This window comes from Ctenopharyngodon idella, chromosome 20 (assembly GCF_019924925.1).
Source record: "Ctenopharyngodon idella isolate HZGC_01 chromosome 20, HZGC01, whole genome shotgun sequence".
NCBI lineage: Eukaryota > Metazoa > Chordata > Actinopteri > Cypriniformes > Xenocyprididae > Ctenopharyngodon > Ctenopharyngodon idella.
This window is the reverse complement of record NC_067239.1, coordinates 27,636,803-27,655,003: the sequence shown is the minus strand read 5'-3', so window position 1 is coordinate 27,655,003 and position 18,201 is coordinate 27,636,803. Positions and strand designations below refer to the sequence as shown.

The 18,201-nt window shown below is 37.1% G+C and overlaps 1 protein-coding gene across 15 annotated transcripts in view; it reads left to right on the top strand.

Moving 5' to 3' along the window:
• Nucleotides 1-467: 467 nt before the first annotated feature.
• Nucleotides 468-18,201, top strand: part of mark3b (MAP/microtubule affinity-regulating kinase 3b) — a 70,163-nt gene continuing 52,429 nt past the window's right edge. For 2 of the 15 annotated variants that reach the window (XM_051873954.1, XM_051873955.1), the window contains exons 1-3: nt 3,440-3,601; nt 10,229-10,420; nt 11,606-11,659. In XM_051873954.1, coding sequence (XP_051729914.1) covers nt 3,491-3,601; nt 10,229-10,420; nt 11,606-11,659 — 357 coding nt within the window. In that variant the 5' untranslated portion in view covers nt 3,440-3,490. Of the gene's footprint in view, nt 1,224-3,438; nt 3,602-10,228; nt 10,421-11,605; nt 11,660-18,201 lie in introns of those variants that run through there. The other 13 variants (XM_051873959.1, XM_051873958.1, XM_051873956.1 and 10 more) reach the window with 12 other exon arrangements.

Genomic DNA, 18,201 nt, shown 5'->3' with positions numbered 1-18,201 from the left:
ATGTCATGTGTATGCGTTTGTGTGCAGACACCATTTGCTATGCAGCATGAGAGTTTTTCCCTTTTAAAAAAAAACCCTAATTAAGCTCTAAAAGTGCTTGTTAACCTTGTACAAAAGAAACCTCAGTCAAAAAAAAAAAAAAAAAAAAAAAACACTTTAATCTAGTTATGAGTACATGACCACATAAGATAGATAGATAGCAAATAGATTAATATAAGTATATAAATAGTTAATATAAATTATAAAGTACTATTATAGTGATTTTCATATTTATTTACCACCATACATTTACATTATACTCAAATGTACTACATGTTCAAAAACATGGTAAAACATTATCTGACATTTTCTAAACTATTAAATGTTATATGTGTTTTCCACATTCCTGCATGCTCATGGTCACGGACTTCACTGGATGAGCGATCTGAGCATGAACCATTGAGGTACCACTGAGTTATTTTGCCGGGTTTTTGTGCGACAGGTACATTTTTCTCCTTAGTAATCACCCCAGCAACAACAAACAGCGCCGCGCCGGCCAATGAGCTTGTGCAGCCGCCTCTGTCCTCACTTCCTCCGGCTGCGCTGCGCTGGGTTTGGCTTGGCACCATCAGCCAGCACGCAGCCATCTTGGACTGAGCTCTATCTGGACTGGCAAACCCACACTTCGGGATGGGAGGAATTTAATCAACCTGGAGTGATTTAGAGCAGATTGTCTGGAGCTAGGGGACGAGACTGCGCATTCGGAAAGCTTACATCAAGATCCAGAACCGGTTTTAAGCGGACGCCCCCCTCCCCTTTTCCTTGTCTGAAAGCTGTGTGCAGTTTCTGAGGGGCCTGTGAACTGTTTGTGCTTGAGTTTACAATAGGCACTTTTTTCAAAGTTTTTTAAAGTAATACAGTGCAGCATATTGGTTATGACCTGTTGGTTGCCAGATCTTTGTGGAGAGTTGCTCCTTTGTGTCACCGGTGACCTGTTGTGCCGTTATGCGTCTGGATAAATTATTGCATTAATCTGGATCTTTTATTCGTGCTGGAATTTGGTTTTGATGTCGATCGAATCCATGATCTTCATCAGCTGGTGCCCGGCAGCTGTCCACCCTGCAAACTGAAGGTTGATGTGATCAGACAGACTTGGACTGCAAGATCCACTTTGGAGATAAAGACACATTAAAATGTCAACTAGAACACCACTACCTACTGTCAATGAGAAAGATACAGAAAACGTGAGTATGAAAAGCCCTATTAATAACATTGAGGTTCGCTGGGATTTGTGTGTAGTATTTCACAGCCTTCATTTGATTGGTTGCAAATTCCTATTCACTTCTAAACTTTGGAGCGTGCATACGCGCGCTACATGTGTTGATGAAACTATCAGCATGATTGTGAACGTATTTCCTACAGTTGTGACATTCTCTAATAGATGTTTTTACATCGCTCCATAGGCAAGTAGTCTGATCCGTCGATGTGACAGTTTTAAAAGAATAAACATCGAGACGCATGACGTTGTGACTCACGCGCAGCTTTACTCCGCAAAAGAACTGTCAAGTCACCCTCACGCGACTTCCTGTAACAATATTTCCGATACACTGATGCAGACTAACGATAATGTTTCCTCTAGAGTGATACAGTGTAGCAAAATTTCTGCTAGAGTGACAGTTACACTGTAAAATGATACATTGTAATGATGAATGATATATTGTAACGATTCCACTAAAATGATACATTGTAACGGTTTTCGCTACAGAGGTGCAGTGTAACAGTGTTTCCTGTAGTGCGAAACATTGTTTCAACTCCGTTGTAACCTTTTTTTGCTACCGTAATACAGCAACAATATTTCTGCTACAATGTAACACTGCTACAGTGTAACAATATTTCCGATACACTGATGCAGACTAACAGTGTTTCCTCTAGAGTGATACAGTGTAGCGGAATTTCAAAGTGATAGTTACACACTGTATTTTCACTAAAATAATACATTGTAACAATGTTTTCGCTACAGAGGTAGTGTAACAATGTTTCCGATAGTGTGAAACATTGTTTCAACTCCATTATAACTTTTTACTACCGTGATACAGTAACAATATTTCCGCTACAATGTAACACTGATACAGTGTAACAATATTTCCACTACAATTTTACAGAGTAACAATTAACAATTGTTTTCCACTATAATGATATTTAAAAGTATTTCCAATACATCATAACAGTGTTTCCACTACACTGATAGAATGTAACATTGTTTTCTGCTGCATATTGATACAGTGTGGCAGTATTTCTGCTAGTGATATTGTTACACTGTATTTTTCACTACAGTGAGTAATACAATATTTCCGCTACAGTACAATGTAATAGTGTTTCTTGTAGTGTGAAACACTGTTTTTGCTCCTGTGTAACGGTTTTGTTAACTACTGTGACAGTGTAACAGTATTTCCACTACATTTGTAACGTGTAACAGTATTTGTAACCATGTTTCCATTACACTGATACAATGTAAAAAAAATTCTGCTACATATTGATACAATGTAGTGTTATTTCTGCTAGAGTGATATTGTTACACTGTATTTCAACTGCAATGATAACTATTTACGGTTACACTTTATTTTACGATGTCCTTGTTACTGTGTAATTATAAATTTAAGTACAGAGTAATATTAATTAACAACATATACTAGGGTTATGGTTTTTCCGATACATTGTAACAGTATTCCTTTGCACTATAAATTTACAGAGTAGCAAAATTTCATCCATAATGATATTTGAAAATATTTCCAATTCAGCGTGAGCGTAACAGTGTCTCCACTGCACTGACACAATGTAACATTTTTCTGCTACACTTGTGTGTTCCACACAGCATAGCACATGCACTGGAGGAAACTGGCATCTTCTTTTTAAGTGTAAAGAGAATTCTCAGGTTTAAATTTGTATGAAAGTATAAAGGTGTATAAGTGCAGGTTATGTGACTGGTCACTTTTTAAGTTTTTGTTTTAGCTGTAACTTTTCGCAGCTCACGTAGATAATCCTGCGTTATTTATTTAAAAGTGGTAAATATTTAAAAGTACAAATATTTAATATTTAATGTACTGTCATTGCTTGACATGTCACATAAACTACCCATTAACATTTGGTAATGTAGTGTTTAAATTGCATCCATAATATAACAAAACTGGAAATAGAATATTGAATGCCCCACTTATTTTTAAAGCACTTTGAGTTACAGTATAAATTAAGTTTATTGTGCTGGAGCTGTAGCTCTTGTACGTCATTGGTAGAAAAGGGACACACAGATAAGCAAGAAGACCTTACCTGCCTTATCATGCAGTCTCACCACTGGTTAGTCCTTGAGTGACGACTATTCCCTTCTTTGGTACCCAGAGAGAGTTAAAGAGCGAGAGAGAGAAAGCTCAAATCATCTGCACCCGTCGGACCTCTAACGACAAGTGTCGGAAATGTTTTCATGCTCCTCTGAGCATCGGTTTGTGCCAGTCGATCAATGAGCTGTCTGCATCACAAAAACAGACCGATTGTCAGTTTTGATGCCATTCAGATTGCCAATGCTAGAATGAAGGGCTCCCACTCTGTCAAGAGGCACCGCATAACTATAGTAAGTGCTAATTATTAATTTTAATTAGGCTGATTAAATTTAGGATAGAGGGAAAAGGCTGTTAGTAATGAATCTTTTGTAATGTGCAAAGCCATTCAGAGTCAGAGAGGAAGCAGATTTGTTGACACAGGAAGGTTTTAATGTATAATGCACTTGAAACCCGTCCAGGCTGTGAGGTTTTAGAGCATATTTGGGAAATGTTTAATCAGAATTACAGTAAATATTGTGATTAGCCCCCTTTAAAAGGTGTAAAAACGGACTGATTGCATTGTAACACTTTGGCTGAATGCTGCTTTGACTGAAGCTGTATTGAGACATTTAAAGTGAAACTATGTTGAGATCTTATCAGCAGCAATAATGTTTTATGGGTGGCTTGCATGTTGCGATAGAGAAATATCACTCTGTGCTCTAGAATGTCCTAGATGAGAGCATTTGTCCTAGAGGGAGAATTTAGGACAGTCTTTTTAAGGATCTCTCGTGGTCCTAAATAATGATTTTAAATGGTTTTGCTCTGTAAACGTCAGTTAACATAGTTTCAGACTTGGCGCTTGATGTTTTTTGTTAATGCAGTCATTAATGCATGTAAGATTTAAGTGTTTAATGTCTTATTAGCCAAGAAAAACAACAGACTCAACACCTGCTTTTCTACAAATCATCAGACCTTTTTCTAAGATGGCAAAAATGTGTTCTTATTTCATCTAATCAAGTTAACCAGTTTCTATTTACTGTGTTATTCATCGAATGAGTCTGCTGTTTTTAGTTACAAACAATAGGTGCCATATTACTTAAAGCTCAGATGAATCACATAAATTACAGGGTGGCACAATGCTCTCATAATACAATTTAAAATGTGCTTTCCAGAGCTTCTTAACATATTAATGCATAGCTTTTTTACCATATTGGTTGGTTTAAAATATCAGTGTGATTTACGACATACTTTTTTGCTGTTATATTCACTGTGTAATGTGACATATTTCTGAGTGGGAAGAAAAAAAAAAAATTCGTTGGAATAGCATTGGTGGATTAAGACCAGAAAAATATGTTAACAAAGTAATTGGCTCACTATTAGTTTATTGTAATAATGTTAATTGTTGTGGCTTGAGGATCTGTAATGGGAACTGATACTGTGTTCCCCATATTGTGCATTTGTTTGTAAGCAGTTCCTGTAATTGCTTTTGATTTCATCCTTATTCCTGTTACCAGTATTCTTAGGACATGGGTAACTTAATAACCAACAGCATAATGAGTCAGGTAGCTTAAAATTGGATGCATCATCATATAGAATGATGGTGTAATGATTTAAATTACTCACAGATCGGTTTTAGGGTCACGGTTTCGGTTCCATCTCCGCAGTAGTGGATGCGTCTAAATGCACGCTTACGGATTACATAACCTGAGAATATTTGTTTTTCAGCTGAATTGGTTCATTTAAAAGTAGACATTTCGTTAGATATATTTTTCATGTCTGTGAGGCAAGTTTACATGGAGTTCGGTTCTTTTTTTCGGCACACTCAAGTTCACAGAGAGAGACAGCCATAAAGTTGCTACTAACATGTTTCAGACATATTTGAGCTCGATTAATGTAAGGCGAGCGTTTGGATGTCCTGCCCGATGTACTGTAATTACCACATAAACCAGCTGTTAACGATCTGTCTGTCACAGACTGCGTGACTTTGCCACTTTCTGTGAATTTTTTTTCCTGCGACTAAGCGACAAATAAAATTTTGGTCGACTAAGCCTCTTCTCGTCGACTAACAGTTAGTTGACTATTAGGGGGCAGCCCTATATACAATAGAGCAAAGATACAAATAAAAAAGGTTTTCAGGTTTTTCAGGTAGGTCTAACAGTAGTTTTCAGGTACATAAATTGAATAAAGTAATCAAATGTAAAATAACACTCATATAATCATCACTGTATAAATTAAATAAAGATTAATCCTTATTAAAGTTATTCAGTCAAGAGCAGTGAGTGATTTCATTGTCTTTTGTTGTTTGATTAACTGCTGCTGTCACTTTAAGACACAATGCATGGATCCACTATACTGATACCGTACACATGCGTTGTCTTTCTCTACTGTTTATGTTCACTTAAGACATATCCGACTATGTTTGCTAGCATATTCACCAAGACGGGCAGATTGACATAATTTTGTGTGAATTTGTCCATTCGAGTGCAAGAAGAGAGCTCAATTTAGTATTCGCACACTGCCTGAGATGCAGCTTTCCGAATGTGTGCGCGCACAAAACTTCTCACACAGCGCGCACAAGTTTTCTTTCGTGTCTTCTTGCATTTGAATGTTTAAATCGGCAAGGCTTAAAAACGTGCAAATGATAATCTTTTGTGACGACGCAGTCCTTATTGTCAAGCCCTGCCCAGCGCTTTCGTTATTGTTTTGTGTCTGTCCAAATTAGCACTGAGTGCCTGTTTAAACACAGAAGGCAATGTGTGCTGTTTCAGTGTCACCTGCCCTCGCACGACACGCTATTAAAGGGTTAGTTCACCCAAAAATGAAAATAATGTCATTTATTACTCACCCTCATGCCGTTCCACACCTGTAAGACCTTCGTTAATCTTCGGAACACAAATTGAGATATTTTTGTTGAAATCCGATGGCTCCGTGAGGCCTGCATAGGGAGCAATGACATTTTTTTCTCTTAAGATCCATAAAGGTACTAAAAACATATTTAAATCAGTTCATGTGAGTACAGTGGTTCAATATTAATATTATAAAGCGACAAGAATATTTTTGGTGCGCCAAAAAAAACAAAATAACGATTTATTTAGTGATGGCCGTCAGGAAGCTTCGGAGCATAATGAATAAATGACAGTATTTTCATTTTTGGGTGAACTAACCCTTTAACACCCTGGTGATGACGGCGTAAAGGAATGGTCATATTAAAGCACATGGCACTCAAAGGGTGACTGTTTTGTCCACGTTTTTTGACCGCTGCTGTAACGTATTGGGAAGCCAGAATGTTCACAGACAGGACATTTACAAACCCAATTCCAAAAAAGTTGGGACACTGTACAAATTGTGAATAAAAAAGGAATGCAATAATTTACAAATCTCATAAACTTATATTTTATTCACAATAGAATATAGATAACATATCAAATGTTGAAAGTGAGACATTTTGAAATGTCATGCCAAATATTGGCTCATTTTGGATTTCATGAGAGCTACACATTCCAAAAAAGTTGGGACAGGTAGCAATAAGAGGCTGGAAAGTTAAATGTACATATAAGGAACAGCTGGAGGACCAATTTGCAACTTATTAGGTAAATTGTCAACATGATTGGGTATACAAAGAGAGTCTCAGAGTGGCAGTGTCTCTCATAAGTCAAGATGGGCAGAGGATCACCAATTCCCCCAATGCTGTGGCGAAAAATAGTGGAGCAATATCAGAAAGGAGTTTCTCAGAGAAAAATTGCAAAGAGTTTGAAGTTATCATCATCTACAGTGCATAATATCATCCAAAGATTCAGAGAATCTGGAACAATCTCTGTGCGTAAGGGTCAAGGCCAGAAAACCATACTGGATGCCCGTGATCTTCGGGCCCTTAGACGGCACTGCATCACATACAGGAATGCTACTGTAATGGAAATCACAACATGGGCTCAGGAATACTTCCAGAAAACATTGTCGGTGAACACAATCCACCGTGCCATTCGCCGTTGCCGGCTAAAACTCTATAGGTCAAAAAAGAAGCCATATCTAAACATGATCCAGAAGCGCAGGCGTTTTCTCTGGGCCAAGGCTCATTTAAAATGGACTGTGGCAAAGTGGAAAACTGTTTTGTTGTCAGACGAATCAAAATTTGAAGTTCTTTTTGGAAAACTGGGACGCCATGTCATCCGGACTAAAGAGGACAAGGACAACCCAAGCCTGCATCTCTGATGGGATGGGGTTGCATGAGAGCGTGTGGCATGGGCAGCTTACACATCTGGAAAGGCACCATCAATGCTAAAAGGTATATCCAAGTTCTAGAACAACATATGCTCCCATCCAGACGTCGTCTCTTTCAGGGAAGACCTTGCATTTTCCAACATGACAATGCCAGACCACATACTGCATCAATTACAACATCATGGCTGCGTAGAAGAAGGATCTGGGTACTGAAATGGCCAGCCTGCAGTCCAGATCTTTCACCCATAGAAAACATTTGGCGCATCATAAAGAGGAAGATGCGACAAAGAAGACCTAAGACAGTTGAGCAACTAGAAGCCTGTATTAGACAAGAATGGGACAACATTCCTATTCCTAAACTTGAGCAACTTGTCTCCTCAGTCCCCAGACGTTTGCGGACTGTTATAAAAAGAAGAGGGGATGCCACACAGTGGTAAACATGGCCTTGTCCCAACTTTTTTGAGATGTGTTGATGCCATGAAATTTAAAATCAACTTATTTTTCCCTTAAAATGATACATTTTCTCAGTTTAAACATGTGATATGTCATCTATGTTGTATTCTGAATAAAATATTGAAATTTGAAACTTCCACATCATTGCATTCCTTTTTTATTCACAATTTGTACAGTGTCCCAACTTTTTTGGAATCGGGTTTGTATATGATGCTATGCTATCAGGCTTGTCTCCTTCACTTGCCATGCTTATATAATGTTTTCAGCATTGATAAGATGTATATAATATATTTTGAAAGTTATGATATAAAATGAATAAAAATATTTAAGATTCTGCTCTATTTAGGTCATGAATCAAATAAATAAACATGAATCAACAGTGACCAGTACAAAGTGAAGCACAAATGCTGTTTGCAACATTTTGGCACCTGCCTTTCCTTTTCTAAACTGTGGTAATACAACTAAATGGGTATTGATTTTGAAAAACAGCTGATCTTTCTATAGAGTTATTGATGTCATGTGAATCATTGCTGGATGGTGCTGATGCTTTCATCGTTGTTTCAGTGCAGCTTTTATGAGCTTCTGTTATCTAGTTTGGACTCTAAATCTCATTCTGTAGTTTAAAGGAGTAGTTCAACCCAAAATGTAAGTTCTGTGATCATTTACTAACCCTCATATTGTTTTAAACCTGTCTTCTGTGGAGCATAATAGGTGATTTTTCAACGATTCCTTTATTTGTAGAGCAAAATAGATTAAGTAGTGCTCTGCATGACTAATGGTCATGTCTAAATTAATAGTAGAACTAAAACCTATGCAGTTCGAATGTCAAACGTAAGTAATATTGACCCATATCTACTAGTACTACCCAACTATAACCCCAGAGCTCTTTTCATAGCATGACTCAGTGATGCAGGCAACATCTTGTCGATCTGTCTCCTCTCAGGTATTGTTTCAATCTCCAGCCACGTCATACCTCATTTCCTGCAGCCCGTATTTAGAGACCTTGTTCATTTTTCTTTATCCCGACAGCACGTGTGCTGTGGTCTGTTCATCTACATTGGATATTATTAAGATGTCTGATAATTTAAGTCCCTCTGTTCCAGATGGACCGGCATTCTGCTTGAAAACGTATCATAGATGATTCCTCACTGTGCGAGCCAATGGTGTCATCGCTGCCTTTTGTTTGCTCAGTGATGCTGACATGTTTAATAGATTTTTACAACCATGGCCACTAATTATCATCGCTCATCCATTACAGTTATTGATTCAGTGAGGAAGCTGGGTGTTTTTTGTCTTTAGAGCAATGCCGTTTGAGATGTTAACATCTTCATCAGTGGAGCCGAACTCACTATTTTACATTCTTATAACTTTACATTAAATTTACATTACATGACTGTCACTTATAACTTTTGTTCACATAAAAACTGGTCTAGCACTGGTGTACATTTCTAGAAATTAGTTATACTTGACTGGCAGGAAGAAAAAAAATCATCAAAAACAATCATTTTGTAAAAGCACCATTTCTAAAAGGATGCAGCTTCAGTATTTTTCAGCGAAAGAGGAAGTCAAAGCAGAAATCCAGGATATCGTCTGACATTTTGTCCAGATTACTTTATTTACATGTCTCCCTTCCTATGAGGGGAAACTTTTTAGGCACCACAAACAGATGTAGACTGGAACTCTTTGACTGGCACGGTTCACAGATATATATCCTTGTAGGGAGGAAATGAAGATATTTCCCCTGGTGAAGCTCCTCTTTGAGGTTGTCGGGTTCAAAATATCTTCATGCAATCAGCATTTGACATTCCCTGTATTTTCATTTGGCTGGCATTTAACGGTTGTCAGACTACCAAAACAAATGCGGTTATACAGAGATCTCCGAAGTGATTAGAATTTTAATCAAACCTTTCTGACACATTCTGAGAATTTATCTAATCTAAAGCTGTTGAGCTGTATGGAAGTCAATCATTCAAAAGTTTGGGATCGGTAAGAATTTGTAAATGCTTTTGAAAGTCTCTTATTCTCACCAAGGCTGCACCTATTTGACCAGAATTACCATAAAAATAGTAATATTGTGAAAAAAATTGAATTGAATCTGTGATCAAAATTGAATTTTCAGCATCATTACTCCAGTCTTCAGTGTCACATGATCCTTCAGAAATCATTCTAATATACTGATTTGCTTGTTTGAAGATATGAAACTTTTAAACAGTAGTGTAGTTGTCTTTACTAATCATCTTTTTTTTTTTTTCTTCATCTGTCTCCAGCACACATCACACACAGATGGGCGAAATGAAGTGGCGTCCCGACCCGGGCGGTCAGGGGCCCGCTGTCGGAACTCCATTGCCTCCTGTGCTGATGAACAGCCACATATTGGCAACTATAGGCTCCTCAAAACCATCGGCAAGGGCAACTTTGCCAAGGTCAAATTGGCACGACACATTCTTACAGGACGAGAGGTGAGCTTTATCAAGATATGAATGGAGAAACTGGTTGGTTATAAAGTTTTTCAGTGTCATAGTAGCACTTTATGTAGAGGTAATTTTATATATATATATATATATATATATATATATAATAGTCAAACCAAAATTTATTCAGACACCTTGAACATTTCATTCATTATTTCAGTTTATTCACTATAGTTTAAAAAATGGTAATAAAATATGACAAGATCTCAGAGTTAAACTGTGTCAGAAAAAAAATCATCATAATTATGTCAGATAACAGTTAAGCAAAACATGGTCAGGTCAAAGTGTCTGAATAATTTTTGGTCCCAAATTTTTATCAATTTGACTGGTAGTCCACTGTATGAAGAATTTTTGGGTATAATATGTCACAGTTTACTTTATTTACTTTATGTGTCTGAATAATATTTGGTTTGACTGTATATATAATGCAAGAAAATGCTATTTTGTAAGTATAATCAAACCTTTTTTACATTAAAAATGTCACTATGGAAAAAAATATGTATGTATGTATATGTATTTTTTTTTTCTTTTGATATTGGGCTAAAATAAATGGAGCCCTGTACATCATGCGGGAAAAAAATATGAATAGCATGGCAATGAATTAACAATTTGTTCCCACAAATTAATAATACATCAGCACGTTTTGCTAATTCGATCCCTCGCTTTAAGTAAATCGTGTGCACGATATAATGATTCATTCCCTTGTTTAATAAATTGTGGCCACATTGTAATAATTTCTTCCCTTGTTTTAGTTCAATCAAAACAAGGGAACAAATTATTACAACATAGCCACGATTTACTAAAACAAGGGAACAAATTATTATATCTTGGCATGATTTAGTAAAACGAGGAAACTAATTATTATATTGTGCGCATGATTTATTTAAAAGGAGGGAGCGAATTCTTAATTCGTGGCCACGTTTATATATATATATATATACATTTTTTAATTTATTTTTTTATTTATTTTTTGTCCGCAAGTCATGTGCAGGGCTCCGTAGAAATATGAGCCGGATTTGTTCCTGACTGCTTTTGTGGGATTCACTCTGATGTTAAGTTGAGCTGTAGAGATAAAACCTTCAAATTGATGCTCTTTTACTGGCTTCTTGTCAGACCTCATTGAACAAAGCAGTAAAATGTGTTTTTTTTCTCTCTTCTCTCTTTTACCTGCAGGTGGCCATAAAAATAATTGATAAGACACAACTTAATCCTACCAGCCTTCAAAAGGTAAACATTTTAGGATTTCTGCTGAACTATAAAAATCCTGTCCCCCGTTCATTCTCAATCTCCCTTATCCTTCTCTCTTTTGCTGGTTTAAGGACAAGAGTGTGGAAGAATGGTTCTTGTAGAGCGAATTAAACATTAACCAGATATGTAGATAGCATTGCTGTACTTCTTTGCAAGTTAGAGGGACAGCTGGCTTTGGAACACTGTTTTTTTATTGCCTATTTTTATAATCATCATAGTTATCGTTTTGATTTGGCATGAGTTGAGTTGACATGTTCATTTTCATCAGCACAAGATGCAGACCACAAATCAAAGGGACTTCTGTTCAGAGTGGTGCATGATGGGAGAGCAGTAGCTGATGGAGGAACCCTCAGTGGACTTGGATTTCAGAGGCAGCTAATTATAGCATAAGCCGAGAAATCAGAATGAGAGGCTCGAATAATAACTACACATTTGCAGAGTGCTTAGATGGGACACTTTCTTTGCTTAGCTTAGGTCTCCTGGAGTTTGTTGCTTCTGATGTCATATTTCGTGCCAAAAATTGTGACCAACCTCTTTTTTTTTTTCTCTGGATGGATCATATAGATCACATTGTCACATTGAGGCCAATGTGAGGTGTTGATGTTCTCTTCGACTGTCTGCCCTTTTCCCTATAATTAGCTGGCACTTGTTTTTCCAGGCCATTGATTTAGGCCGTTTTCCATTTGTGAGCCGATTGACAGTCCATGGCTCAGGTTGTGTCTCTGGAGGGGAGGTGATGATTAGTTTGGGGCATAAGGGGCAAAGACTGGGTATGACCCAGTCCCAGTGCAACCCACTGCTACCCTCAGTATGTATTTCTAATTAAGAAAGTAGGGGTATGACCCCAGCATCCTGGCCAAATTTGCCCATTGGCCTCTGTCCATGATCATGGCCTCATAATCATCCCCATAGATAAATATACTGATTGGCTTCATCACCCTGTCTCCTCTCCACCAATAAGCTGGTGTGTGGTGGGCATTCTGGTGCAATATGGCTGCCGTTGCATCATCCAAGTGGATGCTGCACATTGGTGGTGGTTGAGGAGATTCCCCACTTCCATATGTAAAGCGCTTTGAGTGCCGAGAAAAGAGCTATATAAACGTAACAAATAATTATTATTATTATTATTATTATTATTAAGATCTCAATTGCTGTAATAACTTGAGTTTATTAATGAGGTCCTGTGACCTGTCAGTAAAAAGCATCTTGTCATAGTTTGTTTCATTTTACAGTCTGTTCTTGATTGAAGGCATGAAACACGTAACTCATTTTCCTTTAAATTAGTAGTGGAACAAAAATTTAAGACCATATGTGACCCCGGACCACAAAACCAGTCATAAGGCTTAATTTTGATTTATACATCAGCTGAATAAATAAGCTTGATGTATGGTTTGTTAGGATAGGACAATATTTGGCCGAGATACAACTATTTGAAAACCTGGAATCTGAGGGTGCAAAAAAATCAAAATATTAAGAAAATCACCTTTAAAGTTGTCCAAATGAAGTCCTTAGCAATGCATATCCACTCACAAAAATAAAGTTTTGATATATTTACGGTGGGAAATTTACGAAATATCTTCATGGAACATGATCTTTACTTAATATCCTAATGATTTTTGGCATACATTTTTTTTTAATAATTTTTAAATATTTTTACAAATATACCTGTGTGACTTATGACTGGTTTTGTGTTCCAGGGTCACATATGGAATGGCAAATGATTTACTAGATGAAGTTTTCGGAAGTTGTAGGCTGATATGGGTTTTTCAATGGCTGTGTTGTGTTGGCATATAAGACCAAGACATATGTGTGGTATTAATATTTGATTTTCACAAATTGGTCTCATTAGTATCAGTTAAGTTATATTTTATTTAGATTTTTATATATATATTTTTTTTTAAATTAATGACACATTTATTTAAAAAATAATACACTAATTTGTGGAAATAAACATTTATAAAACATTTACTTGAAATTCACTAAAACGATTTTTTAAATGAGCAAAAAATGTGGGAACATCTGTTAATTTTGCATATAATACCTCAATTTTTCTCACTAATTTTAAATATGGCTGATATACACTACAGTTCAAAAGTTTGAGGTCAGTAAGAGTCTTTTTTTAATAAATTAATACTTTTATTCAGCAAGAATGCATTCACTTGATCAAAATTTACTGTAGAGATGTTTATAATGCTACAAAAGATTTCTATTTGAAATAAACATTTCTTTCTATTCTGCAAATAATTTTGAATCTTGAACACAATAATTTTCAGCATTGATTAATAAAAAGAAGTGTTTCTTGAGCATCAAATCAGCATATTAGAATGATTTCTGAAGGATCATGTGACACTGAAGACCGGAATAATGATGCTGAAAATCAAGCTTTGCCATCACAGAAATAAATTGCATATTAAAATATAATAAATAGAAAACAGTTTGTAATAATATTTCACTTAAATACAGCCTTGGTGAGCACAAGAGACTTCTTTCAAAAACCTAAACTTTTGAACAGTAGTGTACGTTTTAACACGACGAGACTATAAGCAATATGACTAGTTTGGTCTAAATGCCTTGGTTAATGAAAATTCAAAAGTCAATTCTTTGGTGTCAAAGTGTTTCGTTGTTGTTCCATCATAGTATACTTTTTTTGTTTGGATTATTTCTCTCACCCTCTGCAAAGATGTTTGCCATCTCTGCTTATAACTCATGTCAGCGGGAGTGTGTAATGACTGCCCGTCTGTTCTCCATAGTCCTGGGCAGGAGGCTGAGTCATTATCATTGCTGATTCAGACCCTGCAGCCGTAACTCACTTTCACTGCTTGACATTTCATAGCTCTGATATCTCATGTCTGATCTTTCGTATCATAACGGGGAAAGGGGATGTTGGGGTAGTGGTAGTCTCAGCCTCAGATGTCATGCCACGGACCGTTGGCTGATAGTCTGATGCATAAGGTACACAAAATGGGAAACACTTCAGGAATTTTGAAGTCCTCATCTGAGTGGTTGAATTCTTCAGGATTTCCAGGAGACATCTGTGTCACGTTCTTTTATGGTCCGCCTGGAAACAAAGCCGTTGTGACACCAAACCTCCTTAATGGAAGAAAGCCATCATGTTTACAACCGTGACAATTAGGGGTTAAACGAATCGTAGCTGATTCGTGATCCGTACAGACCAGGCCCCACGATTTGGCACGCATATGTTTTGTGGATTAAATGCTAAGGCCCTGTTTCCACCTGGTATTAAGATGCATTTTGGTCTATCGGATCACAAGTGGACGAGGGAGACACAGAACCATTTACACCTGGTTTTTTAATCCGTCTCTTTTGTCTACTTTCAACCACTTCTGTCCTGATTTCTTCGAGGGGTGGGTCTATGGACAGTTAAATGTATGGGCTTTTTCAGATCTTTCGATCTAATGGTGAGACAACATTGTGCTTGATACGATTTGTCTTCAAACCAAACTTGGGTCTTCAGTCGACAAAGTTTAAATCCCGCGCTTCTCATAATGTTTATGCATTAGTTCAGTAGGCAGAGAGTAGGTGGTTTTTTTGTGGCTGTTCAAACACATTCGACCCCCTGAGCATTTACACTACAAAAGCAATCCAGTCGAATGCGTTTTCTTTACCTCTGGAAGTGCTCGAAAGTGGACAAGCTCAAAACCTTTCACACCCCGTTTACATCTGTATTTAGCGTCGCCCACTTGTGATCCGATCGACCAAAACGCATCTTAATACCAGGTGTAAACAGGGCCTATGTTTCACCATCAATTCGGTACTCGCATGCTGTTATCTGTGTGCATAGTCGAACACACACACACACAGAGAGGTGATTCCTCTTTCGCATTTTCATGCGCTTGAACGGACACACACACACAAAATTGTCAAAATACCTGTCTCGGCAAGTATTCTTGTAAACGCAGTCGGTTATTTCTTAAGTGAGTGTAAACAGTTCTGAAAGAAATAGGGTGTGTATCATTATATTGGATCCGTGCATTCACACTTAAAGTGACAGCAACCTATAAATACCTGCTGCTGTCTTGTTATTAATGTTAATCAAACAACAAAACACAATTTTAACAAAGAATCTGTTTTTAATTTATATAGTGAACACTGTAGACTTAAATTAGTTAGGCTTGTGGTTTTTGCTGTGTTATCGAAGTACTTAAAGTGTGCTTTAAGTAATAAATGGATCCCCAATTGCCAATTTCTTTTTTTTTTAAAAAGTGATCCGTTCCGTGAATCAAAAACTGTAGTATGACCCGAGCGTGAGTTTTGTGATCCATTGAACCACTAGTGTCAATGAGCATTTATCAGGATCAACTAAACACTGGATTTTCAAAAGGATGTGAAGTTCACAGGGCCATTGTTAGCAGTAAACTTGCACAACATTCTTGAATGAATAACTTATTAGATGCATGCTGGCCTGTTATTGTAGGCACATCGACTTTACATTTTCATGCCCCTAAACATGATGGTGAATAAATCAAACTGTGATTGGTTGCTTTACATTTCGGTCAGACATCCTCCCCTGGGCGTTCCTTGGCTAATGAAAGCTGTGATAGAGTCCAGACCTTCTGCTGCCAGTCTGAAGATCTGGCTATACTGGACTAGGGTAGTGGTAGCCTAATGGGTAAGACAATGGTTTGGATGGCAGTGCTAGAATTTGTTTAAATGTCTGACCTGCAGATGGGTGCAGTTGAAGAGAGACTTTCCTTTTTCTTGTTACAAGGTGCCTAGACTCCTCCTTGTGTACTTTATTTAAACACCAGGGTTTCTCAAGAAAAACTGGGTCACAGATTGCTTGATAAAGATTCATTCTTGAAATATTTTCTTTAAGGCGATAAATACTGAAACGTTTTTTCTTCTAATTGACTAGAAGAATTTCTGAATTCAGCTTTATCCTTCGGTCTTATCATATTTTTCACTTAAGCATTAGATTCAGCATCAGTTGCAAAAACAATCTTTTATAATGGCAGTTTATCTTTGTAGGGATCTTGAGTGTTGTTTGTTGTGTAAGTGGATTGTTGTTTTCTTCTCTGGACTTGCTAATGAGGCCCACATGTGGGAGTGAATAGGAAGCAATGACCCCGTTTGGTTAAATAATAATATTGTCAGTAGTGGATGTCAGTACTGGACTGCCACAGACAATGGTATGGATGGCAGTGCTAGAATTTGTCTAAATGTCTGACCCATATTGCCATAGTCCATATTAATCCCTGCCAAATAAAGATATTAATATCATATTAATGCTATAGAAACATTTATTAAAGGGATATTTCACTCCAAAATGAGGTCATCATTTACTGTAGGACTTTCCTATCTTTTGTGGAATACAAAAGAATATATATTTTGAAAAAAATGCCTCAAAAGTCAGTGGGGTACAATGCTGTTTTGGTCTTCAATGTTCTGCATACAGGTTTGGAACGACATGAGGTTGAGTAAATGAAGACAGAACTTTAATTTTAGGGTGAACTGTCCCTTTAATTATGTTTCATGGTTGGTTTCGGATGTTTTTAGCTGTTAATATATTTACAAATAAAGACCGCACCAAATCACAATTGGAGTTTTGTGGCGTGTAGTTCATCGCTGCTTGCTTTCAAGTCATCTCTATGCTAGTGTACTCCTAAACATTGACAAAATAACCTTTTGCATGTGGTTAAAATGTATAGTCTTTGTCTTCTGGGACAATGGAGCAAAATTATTAATGATACACCTTGAATTTGAGGGCATATACGTTTTTTATTTTATTTATCTAGCATCTAATACCACATTATTATTATTATGTATAATAATAAATGTATGTATTTAATTGGGGAGTATATATATTTTCTATGTAACATCTCATACCACACCATTATTATTATGATTTTAATGTATTTTTATTTACTTGTTTGTTTGTTTGTTAGAGTCTTTAAACCCCAATTAAAAAAATCAAGTGGCATGTTCATATTCAGGATACTTGTGATACTTATCAACACTTTGCGGTTTATCACTAAGCAAAAGGCACTCTGAGATCATATTGCTGCTTACAGTGCAATTTAAAAAAACATGCAATGAATACTAGATATAGAGGAAAATTGCTATGCTTAATACTGAGTCAGTTTTTACACGTCTTGGAGCTGTTTCATTTGGCACGCAGCGCTTTGCCGTTAACCTTAATATTTAAATACAGCATCCACCCACACACCTCAGGCCCTCTCACAGACAATGACCACTTCTGTGCTTCCCAGAGCTTTTTCTTCTTCGTCTCTCACCGATGCCGTTTTTATTTGCGTTGGTGCGACCTCTTACGCAACCGACGAGAGTGGGAAGACAGCCTCTGGTGCTAGTTCCATCTCCTCGTTTAAAATTAACCTCTTTTTATGTACGAATATCAGTTGGAATCAGCGATAGCGATCCGATCGAGTCAAGGTTGAGAGCACGGAAGCACGCCGAGCTTTCAATAGCTGAAAGAAGCGGGTGAACGTCATCGCTGCGTGTCTTCAGATCGTGCATGTGGGCGTACGTGGGTGTTGATGTAA